The sequence below is a fragment of the Populus nigra genome, chromosome 11 (assembly GCF_951802175.1).
Source record: "Populus nigra chromosome 11, ddPopNigr1.1, whole genome shotgun sequence".
In the NCBI taxonomy this organism is placed as follows: Eukaryota; Viridiplantae; Streptophyta; class Magnoliopsida; order Malpighiales; family Salicaceae; genus Populus; species Populus nigra.
In genome coordinates, this window is record NC_084862.1 from 2,267,242 (window position 1) to 2,287,789 (window position 20,548).

Below are 20,548 nucleotides of genomic sequence, written 5' to 3' on the forward strand. Positions count from 1 at the left end.
TCAACATCCTGATCTTGATTATACTAAGACGTTCAGCCCCGTTGTAAAGCCTACCACCATCCGCATTGTTCTTTGTCTAGCCCTTCAGCATGGTTGGCCTATTACACAACTTGACGTTAATAACGCCTTCCTTCAAGGTTCTCTTTCTGAAGAAGTCTACATGGCTCAACCCCGGGGCTTCATTGATGCTCAGCTGCCTCACCATGTTTGTCGTCTCCGCAAAGCCATCTATGGACTTAAACAAGCTCCCTGAGCTTGGTATAATGAGCTGGCCACGTTTCTCATCTCACAGCAGTTTGTCAACTCCAAAGCTGATACATCTCTGTTCATCTACAATCATGATGGCATAATTGCTTATTTCTTGGTCTATGTTGATGACCTCCTTCTTATTGGCAACAATGGCAGGTTCTTATCTTCTTTTATTGCTGCACTGTCCTCTCATTTTTCTGTCAAAGATATGGGTTCTCTCCACTACTTCCTTGGGGTTGAAGTATTGCCCACCTCCACTGGCCTCATCCTGTCCCAACACAAATATATATATATATATATATATATATATATATATGATCTACTTGTCCGCACCAACATGGCTGGTGCAAAGGAGGCAACTACACCACTCTCCACAACTTCCAGTCTCACTCTAACTGACGAGTCTGCCTCCATAGATGCCAGTGAGTTTTGCAGTATTGTTGGGTCTCTCCAGTACCTCTCTCTCACCTGTCCAGACATCGTTTTTACAGTGAATAAACTCTCCCAGTTCATGCATAAACCCACTCAGCTTCATTGGCAAGCAGTTAAGCCTCTGTTACGTTATCTCAAGGGCACCATTTATCATGGCCTCTCCCTCACCCGCGGCACTTCCACTACATTATTTGTTTTCTCTGATTCTGATTGGGCAGACAATCCTGATGACCGCACATCCACTACTGCATATATTTTATTTTTGGGAGGTAATGTTGTCTCTTGGGCCTCTCGCAAGCAGCGTTCTGTTGCACGCTCTTCTACAGAAGTCGAATATCGGGCTGTTGCTGCCACTGCCGCTGAGTTATCTTGGGTTTAGCAGCTCTTACGTGAGTTGCATGCATCTCCTCCTGCTCCACCGACTGTTTTCTGTGACAATGTGGATGCAACTTACCTCTGTGCCAATTCTGTCTTCCACTCTCGCATGAAACATATAGCCATTGACTTCCATTTTGTACGTGATCATGTCAGCAAGGGTTTGCTTCGTGTCTCTCATGTTTCTACTACAGACCAGCTAGCTGATGCTCTCACCAAGCCTCTCTCTCGCCAACAGTTTACTCTTCTTCGGTCCAAGATTGGTGTCTCTGATGGAAGCACCATCTTGCGGGGGCGTATAAAAGTAAAGGAATAAGTTCCCCGTATGTATCAAATACATCCACACCAGCTACAAATCTCCATCAGCTATGACTCCACGTATAGTTAGGATATCTATTTCCTTATTCTCAGGACATTCGGTTTCCTTCTTTGTGTGTAATTCTTCTTTCCTATTCTAATTGTAATTCTCATTGTAATCTCTATATAAAGCACACTGCAATACAAGCAATGTATCTTTTCATAAAACCCTACAAGTATAACCTACCCCAGAAGTCTTTTGTCTTTCATGCATTTATGGTGTAATTGGCACAATTTGGTAAATCATAATGAAACCAGGTCTGAAACCAAGTCTATATTTATCGTTCCGCATCAATTTTCCAGGAAACTTAGATTTTACATGAACAATGCTAAATGCCATTTCTAGCATATTATGAGTAGTTACGAGACACTCATCAACGAGTGTGTTTCTATCGAAAATCACAACCTGACAATAAAAGCCATCTAATATTCTTGTAGCTTGGTTTTGCTCAAATCTTCTGAAGAAATGTGCTATATCAAGAAATATGAATTGTTATTCTTTACGGGTTTTCAATTCGAGGGTTCTGAGCTAGTTTATTTAATGCACTGCACCATTCTTCAGTGCTTTTACCATAGAGAGAGGAACCCAAAACTATAAGAGCCAACGGATTGCCTTGTACATGACTTACAATCTGCTCTATCAAGTCTCTATGATCAATTGTGGGGTTGCAATTCTATCAAGACTCTGGTGGCAAGGTAGGTCTGTAGGGAGAGAACGGAAGTAACTCGAGGAAAAAAGAGGAGGCTGATTTTGAATCAGTAGCTTAGGCTTTACGTGTTTAATTAAGACCCTGCCTTAGGCATATGTATAATTTATAATAATGGGGGCATCAAATCCAAGAATTTTTCATGAGATTCATTTATCATTTATCATTGTTGTAATTATCAGAGACAAGATAATTTTTAAGCATTTTAAAAATACAAAAAATAATTTAAATATTCTTAAAACTAATATCCATTAGTATTTTGGTCTTTTTAACATTTTCATAACAGAAATAACTATATTATTTTTGAAAACACTAAAAAAAATATGCTTGATGAGGGCTCTAAATTTAGAGTCATCAAAGATATCGAAGGTATCTTTTTAATGCATGTTTTACTCAAGTTAAGAAACAGCAAATATTTTATAGGCACTGTGATTTCTAGGAAGCTCTCAAGTTTTGAGCAACCACTCATATCTAAATAGCTGAGTCTTGTGAGAAACTGGATTGATGAGAGCACCTCTTTGATAGAGGTTCCACTTGGATAAAGACGTTTCAACTTGCGATTAACTGATTGTGGAACTTCTTTGTTGGAAGTTTGCTCCAAATGTAAGCGTGTCATATTTTGTGAAATCGTTGGACACGTGGTCACATTTAGGCACCGACTTATAGCAAGTTCTTCCAGCTTGTCAAGATATTGAAGAGATGACGGAACCTCGCTTAAACTTGGACAGTCCTTTAGTCTAAATACATTAAAATGATTTGAAAAGTTAAAAAAAATATTAATTTTTTTTTTTAAAAATTAAATATTTTTAAAATTAATTTTGAAACGCGAGCGAAAACAAACAGGACGTAAGATTACAGCACTCTAAATTTTTGGCCATTGATAGATCTGGCAATCCCGTTAAATATGGAGAGCCAGATAGGTTAATTTTTCTTAAATTACCAACATCCTGTCAACAGAAAAGGGCATAATTAGAAAGTTAGCACCTCCAACTTCATATTTCTGATCATAAATCTGCAGCAACTAAATCATACCTTTACTCCGGTCCAAAGTGTTACAAGCTTGCTTCCGCATAGGTCAAGCTCGACAAGGTGTTCAGCACGAAAAGATGGGGGCAAGGATTTCGAAGGGAATCCATCCCATCGCAAATATCTCAGCTCAGTAGGAGGAAGCTGCATTTTATATTCTTGGGAGGAACCACCGCGATACAAATTGAGAAATCTAAGACCATCCATCATTGCGAAGGCATCAGATTTCAAGTGTATATGTCTCGCTAACATGGACGTGTCCAAAGATATGCCTTTAATTTTTTGAGTTCCCTGTTAAACAAGAATAAAGAATAAACAAACAATAATACAATCGACTCAAACACATCAACTTTTGAGCAAATACATGAACGACAGTTAATGGCTGTAGATTTAACCTTATTTTCCTCCAATACATGAACGACGTCAGGAGGATGACATAACCTGCTACGCTCGCCAGGAAACTCAGATTCTGCACGAACAATGTTAAATGCCATTTCTTGTAGTAAATCATGCATTTCTATGTTGTCACGATAAAAGCAATCAGCTGCAGTACTTATGAGACACTTATTAATGAGCAAGTTTTTATCGAAAATCACAGACCGACCATAAAGGCAATCTAATATTCTTGTTGCTTTGTCTTGCCGCCATCCTCTGAAGAAATGTGCTATGTCAAGAAATATGGATTTTTGTTCTGAATCCAACCCATCGTAACTAATTCTCAACGCCTTTTCGATTCGAGTGTCCTGAGCTAGTTTACTCAATGCACTGTGCCATTCTTCGATTCTTTTACCATAGAAAGAGGAACCCAAAACTTTAAGAGCCAACGGATTGCCTTGTACATGCCTTGCAATCTGTTCTATCAAGCGTCTTTGATCAATTGTGGGGATGCAACTATTCAAGGCTTTTGAGCTAAAGAGTTGAATAGCGTCTTCATAGTTCAACCCCTTAACCTCATATGTCTCATCAACTATATTATTGAGTACTTGCTTGTCCCTACTTGTTATGAGAATTTTACTGCCCGAACCAAATGAACTGTTTCGTCCATTAAGCAAATCTTCCCATTCTCCCAAATCATCCACATCATCTAGAACAATAAAAACCTTTTTACGACAAAGTCTATCCCCCACACGAGTATCTCGAAAACTCAAGGAGCCAATTTCCAGAATTTCTTGGCCAAGCAGCTGTGACAGAAATCTTCTTTGCAAATCAGCCATGGGACGTGCTTTTATTTCTTGCCTGAAGTTTGCAAAAAAGAATCCATCAAATCGAGAACGAACCTTGTTGGACACAGCTTCAGCAATTGTTGTCTTACCGATACCACCCATTCCCCATATCCCTACAATGAGAACATTTAGAGACTCCATATCTAACAAAGACTCAACTTTGCTAACACGAACATCAATTCCAAATGGACTCGTAATGTGACTTGAAGACATGGCTTGCAATTTGTTCGAAACATCTCCAACGATTCTCTCAATAAATTCAGACTCCAGCCTGACAAACAAGAAGAAACAAATAAACATACACACTCCTTAGTAGCAGGCACGTATGAGTAATTGAGCATCATTAATCAATCCTTGAAACTAGAAACTACTGTAATCGATGTTTATCTAAGAAAATCAATGAAATGCAAATGTATTATGTTTTCTCATATCATCTTATCTTATAGAATCATCTCAATCAGTATTATTTTTTAATATAGCATTATCCTTTTCACCAAATTAAATACTCTAATAAATAGAATATTATTTAAGAACAGAAGAAAACATTGATTGTCCTCATAAAATTTAAAGTAAGGATTCCCAAGTATCTACTTTTTATCTCTTAAATCTCAGGGTATTTAAGAACATAATAATGATTACTTTTTAAAATAAATTAAAATAATATATTTTAAAAAAATATTATTTTTGATATAAATACATTAAAATAATTTAAAAACACAAAAAATAATAGTTTAAAATAAAAAGAATTATTTTTTAAAAAAATATTTTAAAACACAAAAACAAACAACCACGTCAATACAAACCTTAATATCTATACAAGCATTTCACTACAAATAATTTTTTATTTATTTTTTTTAAAAATTATTTTTAATATAAACATATCAAAACAATATAAAAACAATAAAAAAATTAATTTAAAAAAAAAATTATATTTTTTTTAAAAAAATTTAAAACACAAAAACAAACAACCACTTAATATCTATACAAACATTTCGCTACAAATAATACTTTTTTTATTTTTTAAAATATTTTGTTAATATAAACACATCAAAATAATTTAAATACACTAAAATTAATTTAAAAAATTAATTTTTTTTAAAAAAAATTTTAAAACACAAAAACAAATAACCACTTAATATCTATACAAACATTTCACTACAAATAAAATTTTATTTTATTTTTTTAAAATATTTTTTAATATACACACATCAAAATAATCTAAAAACACTAAAAAAATTATTTTAAAAAAACATTTAATACACAAAACAACCAACCACATAATATCTATACAAATGTTTCACTACAACGTTTTCCAAATCAAATAAAATAAATATGAATTCACAAAGCTCATCATTCTCAATAATTTTAAATTAAATTTGAAATCCTCAACAAAAGAACGAATATTTTCTCATGGGATATATTTCAAGAGCTTACTCAGAATTCCCTAATAAGGTACATCCAGCTAGATTGGCTACATCCGTCAAAGCCTCTGTGAAGCTCTGCTCTTTGTCCATCGTCAAAGCTTGGATCTGTATCAATCTAGCAAATGCATCTCCAAAGCTTCCTGTTTGATATCTTACATGGGATGGATCCACCTGGTAGAATACTGGAATAACTATCTGTCTATTATTTTTTTTACGCTCAAAATTAATCTTTGCAAGCTCCTCCAAGCACCATTCGGAAGATGCATAGTTTTCAGAAAAAACAATCACAGAAAGCTTGGCCTCTTCAATTGTTCTCAGAAGTGATGCCGATATCTCATCTCCTCTCACAAGCTGATAATCTACGAAAGTTAGGATTTGTTTCCGTTCCAAAGCAGCATGGAGGTGGCTGGTAAAACCAACACGAGTGTCTTCTCCCCTGAAACTAAGGAAGACATCATATTTAATTACTTGTGGCTGGGCGGTGGTTAAGGTGGAAGGAGTAGATGGCGATGGAGAAACATGGCGGCTTCGTATGATGAATCTCCAGATATAAACAAACAAAAAGTAATTGAGAAACAAGAAAAATACCACCATTGTTTTGTGGAGAAACAGTCGAAGAAACAAGAGTACTTAGACTCTGGTGGTAAGGTAGGTCTGGAGGGAGAGAGCGGAAGTAACTCAAGGAAAAAAGATGAGGCTGATTTTGAAACAGTAGCTTAGGCTTTACGTGTTGAAGACCCTGCCTTAGGCATATGTATAAATTTATAATAATGGGGGCATCAAATCCAAGTATTTTCTTAGGCTTTACGGAAGTAACCATTTGTTGATTTCCTGGAAATTCCCCAGTTACAAAGCGATGCGATAGAAAAAGGCATTTATACGTTGTTTTGTTTTTATAGTATTGACAGTGTTTTTATAAATTTTGAATTTTATTTTATTTTTTTAAATTAATTTTTTAATTGTTTTTTAATTTTAATTTACTGTTATAAAAATAATTTTTAAAAATCAAAAGCATATATATTCTTGTTTATCATATCACACGTCATTCTTTAGTCTATTAATTTTTACTTCAAATTCTTTTATAATTTTCCTGGAAATTACGAATTTCTTGTCTTTGTTCTTTAAGGAACGGTTGCTTTTGATAATGGTCATATCAAAATCTGTCAGAGCACTCTTTAGAAATATACTGTGTTTTATAAAAATTTAATTTTTTATTTAAATTTAATATTTTTATATTTTTATATTTTTAAATTATTTTGATATATTAAAATTAAAAATAAATTTTTTAAAAATTAAAAATAACTTTAAATACATTATAATTTCCCTAGCAGCCCAAGGGAGCTGCCATGCACATGGAAGAAAGGCGTTTTTATCCTTGCCTATAAACAATGTTTTTATAAATTTTGATTTTTCAATTTTTATTTTTTTTTTGTTTTAATACGTTGGTTTTAAAAATAACTTTTTAAAAATAAAAAATATATTATTTTAATGTATTTTTAAATAAAAAATACTTAAAAAAACAATTATTACAAACATCTATATCTTTAGTCCAAGTATTTGCCCTGCGGAGAACTTTTTACTTTTATATTATATTATAATGATTATGATGATTTAATTGAAAAGAACTTGATAGAAAACCTAATTGATATTATACTAGTGATTGTTTTTTAAATTGTTTTTTATTAGAAATATATTAAAATAATATTTTTTATTTTTTAAAATTTATTTTTGATATCAGAACGTCAAAATAATATAATTAAAATATAAAACAATTAATTTAAAATATACAAAATTCAAATTCAAGAATTTTCTCTTGGCATTACGGAGGGTGCACATTGTTAGCTTCCTGGAAATTTTCCATGCACAAAAGGTTTCAAGTCTTAGTATTTATAATGCGGTAGGAAAGGGCATTTAGGCTTTTGTTTGTCTTTGCTATGCAATCAATGTTTTAATAAATTTTGAAATTATTTTATATTTTATTTTAGATTAATTTTTTTAAGTTTTTTTTATTTATTTTGATGTGTTGGTGTTAAAAATAATTCTTTAAAAGTAAAAAAAAAATTCTTGATGTATTTTTAAGTAAAAAACATTTTAAAAATAAACTGTTGTTACACTCACAAACACCATCTATATCTTCAATCCAAGTCTTTGCACATGCCGAAAACTTCTTTACATTCACACTATATTATAATTGTTATGCTAATTTGGTTGAGAAGAACTTGCTAGAGAACTTGTTTGGTATCGAGGTAACAATTGTTTTTTAAGATAATTTTTATTTGGAAATACATTAAAATAATATATATTTTTTATATTTTTATATTTTATTTTAAATATTAGTACAATAAAATGATATTAATAAACAATATTTTAATAAATTTAATGTGAAGGAAAGGGCATTTAGGTTTTGTTTGTCTTTGCTGTATAAACAATATTTTCATAATTTTTTTTAAGAAATCATATAAAATCTATCGGCAGATGCACTTTTTAGATGCCTTTTCCTTTTTCCTTTTCTATCGGCAGATGCCTTTTCCTTTGGATAGATGGGGACGACGACTTGACCTCAAGTCTTCCTTGAAATTACCTGTTTCCTTTTTCCAGAGATATATCCAAAAGATCCTAAAGCTGCTAATACGCCAAGCCAAGGGAATAGCTAATGCTTTTGAAATATTAAAAAAGTTATAATACAAATAACACTAATTATTGGGAGGCAAAAAAAGGTCCTCGACACGCGCAAACACTTGGACTGAATACATGGAATGTTTCTTCTGTAAGTGTAGTAGGTAGTTCTTGTTTTTTTTTATTAAAACAAAATATATATATTATTTTTTATTTTTTAAAAATTATTTTTGATATTAGTACATACAAATATTAAAAAATAAAAAATAAAAAATTTATAAAAACACTATTTATACCAAAAAGACAAACAGCAAGTGTATATATATATATATATATATAAGGAAAAAGGAAAAGGCATCTGTTGAATAGATTGTGTGTAATGAGCTGGAAGGAAGCATGTAAAAAGAAGAAGTAATTATAAGCCATATCGATGGGGACGACGACTTGACCTCAAGTCTTCCTTGAAATTACGCGTTTCCTTTTTTCAGATATCCCCGAGCATCAAGAAGAGGATTGGCCCAGGCTTTGGCAACTTGATAGAATGTTTTTGAATTTTGTACCATTTTCATGATGTGAGCTTGCATCTCATTTCTGGCCTCCATCCAACCTTAAGCGGAAAAGCGAAAGAGGAAAGAAATACTCCTTAAAACCTTGATCCAGTGACCTTAGTTTGGACTGGATTTAAATTAAAATAGGTGAAAATTAACCCACAAAACTACTATAACTAAGAACTATGAACATATTTTTGAGACTTTAACTGATGACAGAATAAACTATGAACAATCAGTATCAAGGTTGTTAAAATCGCGATTCAACTTGTAAAATCGTACGTTTTTACGAGTTGAATCAGGCTTTACGTGCTAAATCGTTTACGAAACTCGAAACTGAGTAAAATCAAGTTAAAATCGGGTAAAATCGTTAAAATCGGGTGAAATCGCTTAAAATCGCGATTTCACTGCCGATTCAACGATTTTGCCCGCGGGAAATTAAATACAATTCAGGAGCCACGTGTCGACCGCGTATTGGATATACCAAATCAAATGCATCTCATTATTCTCTCTTCACCGAATCAATCAGTCACTTGTAAGGCGCATAACATGGTCCGTGTTGAAGGGGGTGTGCTTTGTCTGCCCTAAACCCTATAAACTAATTAATTAATAGCATACAGATTAGGGATTTGTTCACCTGCTTAGTCAAATCATTTAATTTATTGTTATTTTCAAAATTGGACATGAAACGGTCTTCAAAGGTAATTACATAAGTACTTCCTGTCATAAATTAATTCTCCTATAATATTATTGCATGTCTGCTCCTTGTTAGGTACTAAGTTATCTTATTACTTGTTTTGCAGGAACACCAAGAACTCATGCCCATGGAAATTATATGATCTACTGATCTTTTCCCTTTTATTTATTGCTAACGTGATCTTCTAATTACTTGTTTTGCAGGAACACCAAGAACTCATGCCCATGGAAATTATATGATCTATTCTTAGGTAAAAGCAGTTCAATGATCCAAATGAATATATCATCAGCTAGCATAGAAGATTGTAGTGAAGGATGGGACATTCCCATCGGGGGAACTATCCTGATCTCAGCATCCATCTTGACAAGGTAATTCATCGTATATAATTTATTTCAATTCAAATTCTAAGATAAAATAACTTGAAGTTATATAATTTAAATTTTAAATACAAATAAAAAGTGGAAGTTTAACCGATATGATTCAATTGACTCAACGAGTCCAAAGACAACCTGGACGACTGGTAAAAATATTATTTGACTCAAAAAAATTCACGGAAACATCTTTTTTTATATAAAATTATTAAGACGACAACATATTGGTGATATTGGTGTTGGTACTAGTAGTAGCACTAATGTTCATAATATTGGTGTTGGTACTAGTAGTGATACTAATAATCCTTTTGATGCTAATGATATTGATGAATGCTTGAGGAATGATAAGGAAGATGAAGGGAATGAAGCTGGTTTTAGTTTACATGACACACCAGCAGATTGTTTGTTTTAAGTTTGTTAATTATTAGTTAATGAAAAGTTATTTTAAATTATGTATGACTTTTATTTGAACCATGTATTTTAAGATGTTTAAACTATGTATGAATTTTTATTTGAAGGCTTGAAATATGTATGAATTTTTATTTGAAACATGTTTTGTAAGGTGCTTGAACTATGTATAAATTTTTATTTGAAGCATGAATTTTTTTTTTAATGTATTTTAAAATTCCTTACGATTTTACGATTTTACGATCCGTTTTTACGATCCGAGTTTGTATGTAGCTTTCCGTGCCGTGTTAAAATCACGATTTTAACAACCTTGATCAGTACTATCAATGGTCATATATATTAAACTACATATACATAAGAAAATAAAATTACAAATGCATTATCCCACAAAGTTTAAGTCTCGAGTAACAAAGTTTTCTACACATACCATGCATTGATGATATGAGAACCTGAAAGTAAACCCAATAAGCCTTCAAAGTCCAGGTCTTTAAAATTAGAAAAAAAAAATCTTCATGTGAACTGAGCATATGAAAATAAGAAGAGAAGGGTGAGAAGAAGAAGAGGGAACCTGCTAAGGGGTTCGTAGAAACCAACAACTTGAAGGTGTTTGCCGTCTCTTGGAGTATGGCTATCAGCAGCAACAATTCTATAAAATTCCCTGTTTTCGCTTCCCAGTCTTGCTAAACGAATCTTCACCGCCATTTTCTCTATTAAAATAAAAAACTTAGTATTGGGTTGTGACTGATTTTATGAGCTTTTTTATTATCATATAGAACCAATGATATAAATTCATGTTTTCTATATATTTTTTTCTTTTCCTTTACGTTGCTTTCCTCACATTCTTCTTGCCAACCAAGCTTGAACTTGGTTTCAAAGTGGGAGAAGACCTTATAATTTACAATTTATTGCCATCATTGGCCTCAGTCAGGTATACTTTTATTTGTTATAGTGCTTTGGTCAATGGTTCTAAGCTGATAATGTTCAAAACAAACTTCACACTTTTCTGATATTTTGCAAGTACTCAGATCCTTCGATGTATTCCATAAAAATAGCGTGCACTCGACCATTAAGCTAGATCCCCTTTGTCTATTTTACATGTGTCCTGGGAAAAGTTTTATGTCATTACTAAATTTAGTTTAGTGAACCTTAAGTTTCTCTAATTGTTGGTTTCTCACACTCCACCAGACTATTTATCGGCGGGTTGCTTCTTACAATGGCCCTGAAGATGTGAGTATAACCTACCCCAGAAGTCTTTTGTCTTTCATGTATTTATGGTGTAAGTGGCACAATTTGGTAAATCATAATGGAAACCAAGTCTATGTTTATCGTTCCGCATCAGTTTTCCAGGAAACTTAGATTCTACACGAACAATGCTAAATGCCATTTCTAGCATGTTATGAGAAGTAGTTATGAGACACTCATCAATGATCGTGCTTCTATCGAAAATCACATGCCGACAATAAAAGCCATCTAATATTCTTGTAGCTTGGTTTTGTTCAAATCTTCTGAAGAAATGTGCTATATCAAGAAATATGGATTGTTATTCTTGATCCAACCCATTATAACTAATTCTTTTACACGTTTTCGATTCGAGGGTTCTGAGCTAGTTTATTCAATGCACTGCACCATTCTTCAGTGCTTTTACCATAGAGAGAGGAACCCAAATCTATAAGAGCCAACGGATTGCCTCGTACATGACTTACAATCTTTTCTATCAATTCTCTATGATCAATTGTGGGGTTGCAATTCTTCAAGGCTTTTGAGCTAAAGAGTTTAAGAGATTCTTCGTAGTTCAACCCCTCAACCTCGTATGTTTCGTCTACTACATTCTTAAGCACTTGCTTGTCTCTACTTGTTATGAGAACTTTACTGCCCGAACCAAATGAATTGTGTCGTCCATCAAGCAAATCTTTCCATTCTTCCGAAGGCATTGAATCATCCACATCATCCAGAACAATAAAAACCTTTTTACGACGAAGTCTCTCCCTCACAAAAGAATCTCGCAAACTCAAGGAGCCCATTTTTAGAATTTCTTGGCCAAGCAGCTGTGAAAGAAAGCTTCTTTGCAAATCAGCCATGGAACCTGTTTCTAATTCTTGCCTAAAGTTTGCAAAAAAAATTCCTTCAAATCGAGAACGAACATTGTTGCACACAGCTTGAGCAATCGTTGTCTTACCGATACCACCCATTCCCTGTATCCCTACAATGAGAACATCTGGAGATTCCATATTTAACAAAGATTCGACTTTGTTAACGCGAACATCAATTCCAAATAGACCCGTAGTGTGACTTGAAGACACAGCTTGCAATTTGTTCCAAACATCTCCAATGATTTTCTCAATAAATTCAGACTCCAGCCTGACAAACAAGAAGAACACACCTAATTGTTAGTCAAAATGGACCGTACAAGAAGAAACATATAAACATACTCACTCCTTATATAGTAGCATCATTATTGGCAATGGATAGTGCTAATGTAACACATGAATCGATGATGACATCGAGTAGTAAAGACTAGTGACTCATCCAATAACAAATATAGGATCTGAATTATACGTTGGGAAAGAAAGGAAGAGCCTCTATCTATATTATGCTCTTTTATAAGGTGAGCATGTATTCATAAACCTGGACAAGATTTTCTTACTGGGCCTCTCGAGACAATGCATTTGAGTTCAGAAATATGCAGCAGCTCCCTACTTATCTCAAGCTACAGTTAATCAATCCTTGAAATTGGAAACTACTGTATATCTAAGAAAATCAATGAAATGCAAATGCATAAGATGTTTTCTCATATCTTATAATCAATTCAATTAAAAATGTTTAAGTTGTTAGGAGAAAATCTCAAAACATATGATTTATATTATTTTTTCAACGCAAGATATTTTCATCTCAAATAAACAGACTATTAATGACCCAATTTCAAGTGAAACAATAGTAGGAAACATTGATTGTCCTAATAAAATTTAACATAAGGATTCCTAAGCATCTTCTTTCTGTCTCCTAAAACTTAAGATATGTACAATGTTTCGCTACAACATTTTCAAAATCAAATAAAATAAATACGGATGCATAGAGCTCATCATTGTCAATAATTTTAAATTAAATTTCAAATGCTCAACAAAAGAACGAATATTTTCTCATGGGATATATTTCAAGAGCTTACTCAGAATTCCCTAAGGTCCATCCAGATAGAGTGGCTGTATCCTTCAAAGCGTCTCTGAAGCTCTGCTCTTTGTCCATCGTCAAAGCTTTCTTCTTTATAAGTGTAGCAAATGCATCCCCAAAGCTTCCTACTTGATTTCTTACATGGGATGGATCCACCTTGTAGAATACCGGAATAACTATCTGTCCATTATTTTTTCTACGCTCAAAAATCTTTGCAAGCTCCTCCAAGCACCACTTGGAAGATGCATAGTTTTCAGAAAGAACAATCACAGAAAGCTTGGCCTCTTCAATTGTTCTCAGAAGTGATGCCGAGATCTCATCTCCTCTCACAAGCTGATAATCTATGAAAGTGAGGATTTGTTTCCGTTTCAAAGCGGCATAGAGGTGGCTGGTAAAATCAAAACGAGTGTCTTCTCCTCTGAAACTAAGGAAGACATCATATTTCATTCCTTGTGGCTGGGCGGTGGTTAAGGTGGAAGGAGTAGATGGCGATGGAGATATATGATGGTTTCGTATGATGAATCTCCAGATATAAACAAACAAAAAGATAGAGAGAAACAAGAAAAACACCGCCGTTGTTTTGTGGAGAAACAGTCGAAGAAACAAGAGTAGACTCTGGTGGCAGGGTAAGTCTGCAGGGAGAGAACGGAAGTAACTCAAAGAAAAAAGATGTTGAATTCCTGGAAATTTCCGGTCTTGTTCATTGTTTATATGTGATATGGTAGGAAAGGGCATCAAGTCTTCGACCCTAGAGGACTTCTTTGCCTTCATATTATAGTGATGATTTGATTGGGAAGAACTTTTTTTTATGAACCAAAAAATAAAACATCAAATCAACCCTAATTTTCAACGCGTTCATCTTTAATCTCCAAACAGGCTGAGTCAAAGCAAGCGAAAAGTTTGTCCGATATTGTTTAAACAACGTGAAAAACAACGTGAAAGACATTAAATCAATTAGGAGGAGCAAGAAGAAAAGTGAAGGTTGAGATAGTATAGGAGTTACGTGAGACTTTTAAAAGCAAAAAATAATATTTTAAAATAATTTTTGAAATTTTATTATTCATAACATAAATATTTTATTCATATAAATTGTTTTTAAAACTTTTTTATATATAATATTAAAATCCCAATTAATTTTTTTTTAATTTTTTTAATTAACTCGAATTGATCAATATAACTCGAGACGCAGTTTTTTAATCAAATATACCCCTGAATTGAATTCGATAACTATGGGATAGACAGCTACTTAGATAGGCTAGAAACAATTGAACTCTTATGCATGATAAGACCCATGAAAACTGAAATCATTGCTTTTTCTGTAAAAAGGGTTTAGACAACTTGCTATGTCTTTTAATCAAAATTAAAATTAATAAAAAAAACTAACAGCTTAGTCATTTATTGTATATAATTGTGAATTGAAATAATAAAGTAATTATTTTACACCTCTAAAATAAAATTATTTAATTAGTCATTAAAAACAATGCAGTCTTTTCATGTGATCTATTATCATTGTCATATTAAATAAAAACAAATCATTTTTAAACATTTTAGAAACAAAGTATAATAATTTAAATATCCTTAAAAAAAATTTAAACTAGGATCCATGGGTATTTCAATCTTTTAATGTTTTGATAGTATAGTGAAATTACTACATTGTTCTTAAAAGCCAAAAAAATTAAAATTGATATTCATGGTTTTTTTTTTTTTGTTGTATCTTCACCATGACTTTTTAGTTATAATCAATGTAAATTAGGGGCAATTTAGTTATAATCATGCCTTGAAATTTGTGATTTGTTTCGTTTTTTTTTTTGTGAGGTTATTCTAATCTCATATCTCAAATCATGAGTTAATCAAGTTAACCCGGATTGACTTGGTTTTTTTTTTCAGTTTTGTCTTTCATCATTTAGTTTGTTTGAGAGTTGGTTTCTATTATTTTATTCAATTTGTTTTATATGAAGTTATCTCCGTCTCATAACTAAGTCATGAATTTGGTATACTGACTCGAGTTAGGATTTTTTATTCTTTTTTAAAATTAAATTTTTTTAATTTGTCCTAAAACGTTTGATTTTCTGGTAATTGAACTTCAATTTTTTTTAATGAGGTTATCTCGTTCTCTTTTAATTTTTACTTTGTTATCAAATAAAATCGTTGACACTTTTCAAGAATATATATAGGGCATATTTTCATAATATTAGCATATGTTTTTTTTTATTAGTGTTCTACGACTTTTTTTTTATTGTTGGTTTTTTTAATTATATTATTAAATTAATCAAGATTATTGAAAGCATTCAAATCTATAACTTAAGTCCCAAAATGTTTTTTTTTAATACTAATATTGTTTGAGTTTTTTTATCTTAAAAACAATTTGACGGCTCACGACTTAGCACAAGCCATCTATCTAGTTGGATGCTAAATGAGATGCTTGCAACTTATAGCACATTATAAGAATATTGGTTAACAATTTTTTTTTTTATCATTTTAATCAAGTAATTTTTTAATTAACTAAGTTCATAATATTTTTAATGTGGTCTTTTTGTCACGATTTCAATATTTTTCTATTTATATTTTAATCATACAATATTCATTAATCTCATTAAAATAATAAATATTTTAATTGTATCAATAATTTATTTGTTGGTTTAAATTAATTATAAAATCTTTTTCAGTCTTTATATAGATTACTTACCATGAACTAAACTAGTTTTTCTTAAAATAATTTATTTTAGTTTTTTTACATGCATATATTTTAATTTAAAATATTTTCATCTATAAAAAATAATCTTATTTTTTATGGTACTTTTAATAATAAAAAAAAACGATATTTGAAAATGAAAATTTTAATAAATTTCTTGATTGGAATAGTAAAAAAACTAAGGTATATCTAAATAAATAAATAAAAAAGATTAAAGTGTATTCATTTGATTGACATAAAATAAAATTTAAAGTACCAATAGTGATTTAAAGGAAAATAAGGCATCATTAAATAACAGGAAAATTGAGAAAAAAAAAAAAACAAAGTTCATATGCTCGATTAAGAAAAGGTGTAAAGTTGAAGTATTAATACTGCAATCATCTAATTGCTAATGACAACAATCAGCGATGAATATTTTCTCAAGTACTAGGATAGGAACAACATGACGCAGATGTTCTAGATTCTCACACATTTAAAATCTATGAAGCCCTTTTAACGGTTAATCTGCATTACAGGAAAGTGAGCTCAGAATAGGAAAAAGATGTGAATTTAAGAAGATGCGCAGCCTATCTTACTAGACAGCAATATTAAGCTGTACAACAGGAAGTGATCATCTCATAGCCATTGTCTTTAACAAGTAGTTGGACATAAGCATAAAGAACAAATATAATGAACACAATAATGAATTAAGAGAATTTTAAACTTAAACTCATTCAACAACCTGGAAAGGAAATTTAGCTCTCAACCCATTCAGTGCTGGATCAAGCATACAGGTACAAAACAGAAGAAGCATAAAAGCAGCAGAGATGGTAACTTTTACAGGGTAATTGACTTCTCTGGATTCGAGGTCTCACCAGCTGGTCCCTTTTTCTGCCCCATAACAACCATCGGTGGTGGTGATATTAAACCAGCTCTCATAAGAATGCCACGCACGGTGTCTGTAAGCTGAGCACCGACAGATAACCAATACCTGCAGAAGCAAGTAGAAGAATAACCAAAATCAACTAAACAAGATGAAGACATTGCGCCAACCCATTTAATCAAACAGGCAAATAGAAGCAGCCATACAAGAGCTTCATGCAAACTAAAGATTGATCCATCAGTTTTCTCCTCCTTTAATTCAAAGTTGGCAAAAGTGAATAGATAACTCTCTCATTGTGAAGTTATCTCCTGCCTAAAATAGATGTTTAGCAATTAAGAATCAAAAGCTAAACATGTTTATCTTGCTAAACCTCCAGCATTACCCACGACACCTTAAACTCCAATCTCCAGGTTAAACTTAGATACTAGGATAAACTTTTATTACCCCAAATACCAGAAACACATACACAACAAAAACAAGGAGTGAAAGCATATAGCTCATAGAAGTAATGCAGCATAAATTGAACGTGATAAGAAAAAGAAAAAAACTTACTTCACAAGGTCAACATTAAGACCCAATCTTCTAGCATCGCCCTTGGCTACCAAAAAGGAAAGCAGAAATGTAAAAATAATTAAGCAACTTCCAATATTCAAGCTACTGCAAAAGCTAAGCTAACTAATCAACAAATATATCTTCCCCTAACAGCAAAGCTAAAAATTAAGCATGATTAGTGCTTCAGTGACGAAAGGGAACAAACTTTGTTTCGTTTCCGGGTTTATGGATTGGATTCAGTCAGCATTACGACATAATCAAAAGGAAGGAGTGAAGCTTTGGTTACCGGAATACAGACTAAATACAGTTATTTCACTTGATGATACATAGGCAATAGTATTAGTCCTATCAATAATGTTGGCCTAATCCCAACAAATTCTAACTAAAAATTATTTTTCCCTATACTTGATGACCTTTGTGCTTTAAAAACATATTTTTGAGACTTTAACTAATGACAGAATACACTATGAACAATCAGTGCTACCAGTGGTCGTATTAAACTACATATACATAAGAAAATAAAATTACAAATACATTACCCCACAAAGTTAATCATTCATAATTCGTATAGTAAACTGAATCCTTCTCAGAACTATTTGCTTCAAATCCTCATCATAAGTGTGTTACAAATTGCAGGGTAAGGTCAAAGTTAGTTAGTCATAGAGAAGGATTGCAACAGCAGCAAGTTAGTAGTACCAGAAGAAGCAGCTAGTACAGGTATCTTGAAAACTACTTGAAGAACAATTTGCAGTAATTGCTGAACTCTCTCTTTCTCTCTCTCTCCCTTTCAATTTCTTCTAAACTTTTGTTTGTTAAGGAAGATCCTTAACAAAGTGCCGGCCTGTAGATTTTCATCAAAGTGCAGATATACACCACAGCTTTTCAACTCGCAAGGCTTTCGAATCTCATGACCTGCTTTAGTACTCCCGTTGTCCACTTCATGGTAGAATTTAAATGTAACTTCATTGCCAGAATATTTACGGATATGATTTACTAATTCGAGCTCATAGTGTAGAAACATGTGATCTGAGTCACATGTCTTCAAGAAATTGAATATACTATAGCTTTTCTTGGAAACGAAGACTTCTTCATCATCACCATCATACTCACCCTTTTTACTCTTAACATGGCAATCAAAATATACGCGAACTTCAGGATGATCATCGAATTCATAAAGCATCTCATGGGAGGGAAGAGGGAGTAGAAAGACAAGGCAGAAAGCAATTCCCTTGAGCTGATGACAATTTGTGGGCAACTGTATGGTGAGTGAAGATCCAATTCCTTTGTCACTGAACCATTCTGGAATTTCACTCCCCGGTAGAACCATTTGAATTCTGTCATATGGGATCTTATCTCCGGACTGTAACACAAAAGTCACATTTCGAAAATGTGATGAAGCAAGAAAGAAAGAGAGAAGAAAGAAAGATCGGGTTAAGAGAGATACCTGAATTTTCAAATGCATTGCTGCTATCAGTGGTTTCTGATCCAATTTGAAGCAATTTGCAAAATTCAATCCATCCCATAATCTGCCGATTTTGATGGTTGATATCATGGTTTCTAGTGATGCACAGTCATGTGTTGTTAGAGACCTAAGCGAAGGTGGAAGCTCGGGCAACGCTTTAATATGTGTTCCATGCAAAGCCAGATATCTCAAACATACCATATCTTTGATTGATAAGGGTAGCTCTTCAATAGGCGTTCCATCTAACCCTAGACTTCTCAAAGATATCATATGCTTAAATGATGAGGGTATCTCTTTAATGCCTGTTTTACTCAAGTTAAGATCCACCAATGATTTCATAGGCACTGCGATTTCTGGGAAGCTCTCAAGTTTTGAGCAGCCACTCATATCCAATACGCAGAGTCTAGTGAGAAACTGGATTGATGAGGGCACCTCTTTAATAGCAGTTCCACTTAGATATAATGTTTTTACAGCCCCTGAAATCTCTGGAAACTTGGTGATCTTTGAGCAACCATGCAGACCAAGATTTTCCAACTTGCTAGTAATTGATTGTGGAACTTCTTTGATTGAAGTTTCCCCTAAATATAAGCTTTTCATATTTTGTGAAATCGTTGGACACTTGGTCATATCTAGGCACCGACTTATAGAAAGTACTTTGAGAACCTTTGAATCAAGCATTGGAAAACTTCTAAGATTATAGCAAAAATTGAGATCAAGTTCTTCCAGCTTGTCAAGATATTGAAGAGATAACGGAACCTCGGTTAAACTTGGACAGGCTACAAGATGTAAGGACACCAAATTTCTGGGCTTTGATAGATCTGGCAATTCCGTCAAATATAGAGAGTAAGATAGTACAAATTTTCGTAAATTTCCAACATCCTGTCAACAGGAAAAGGCATAATTAGAAAGTTAGCACATCCAACTACATATTTCTGATCATAAATCTGCAGCAATTAAATCATACCTGTACTCCGGTCCAAAGTTTTTCAACCTTGCTCCTGCTTAAGTTAAGCTCGACAAGATGTTTAGCACAAAAAACATGCGGCAAGGATTTTGAAGGGAATCCATCCCAGTGCAAATATCTCAGCTTATTAGAAAGATATTCGAGGCCAGTAGGAGGAAGGTGCATTTTATCTTTGTTATCTTGGGACAAATGACCGAAAAAGAATTTGATAAATCTAAGACCATCCATCATTGCGAATGTATCAGATTTCAAGTGTATCTGTCTCGATAACCTGGACATGTCCAAAGATATGCCTTCAATTTCTTCAGTTCCCTGTTAAACAAGAATAAAGAATAAACAAACAATAATACAATGTACTCAAAAAATCAACTTTTGAGCAAATATGAAACCTCTCAGTTAGTATGTCAGAGCAGAGAAA

The 20,548-nt window shown here is 32.8% G+C and overlaps 2 protein-coding genes across 4 annotated transcripts in view; both read right to left on the bottom strand.

The window, feature by feature from the left end:
• The window catches only part of LOC133667895 (disease resistance protein RPV1-like), a 62,069-nt gene that overhangs the window by 38,843 nt on the left and 2,678 nt on the right, over nucleotides 1-20,548 (bottom strand). The gene's annotated exons all lie outside the window — the stretch shown is intronic.
• Nucleotides 676-14,334, bottom strand: LOC133667899 (disease resistance protein RPV1-like). Of its 2 annotated transcripts, none has more exons than XM_062087603.1 (4): nucleotides 13,597-14,334; nucleotides 3,542-4,640; nucleotides 3,153-3,437; nucleotides 676-3,067 (listed from the first exon to the last, which is right to left on the bottom strand). In XM_062087603.1, exons 1-4 carry the CDS (start codon nucleotides 14,331-14,333, stop codon nucleotides 2,933-2,935), a joined length of 2,256 nt encoding a protein of 751 aa, XP_061943587.1. In that variant the 5' UTR covers nucleotide 14,334; the 3' UTR covers nucleotides 676-2,932. The 2 variants fall into 2 exon arrangements, with proteins under 2 accessions (XP_061943587.1, XP_061943588.1); XM_062087604.1 differs by lacking the exon at nucleotides 13,597-14,334 and adding an exon at nucleotides 5,804-6,422.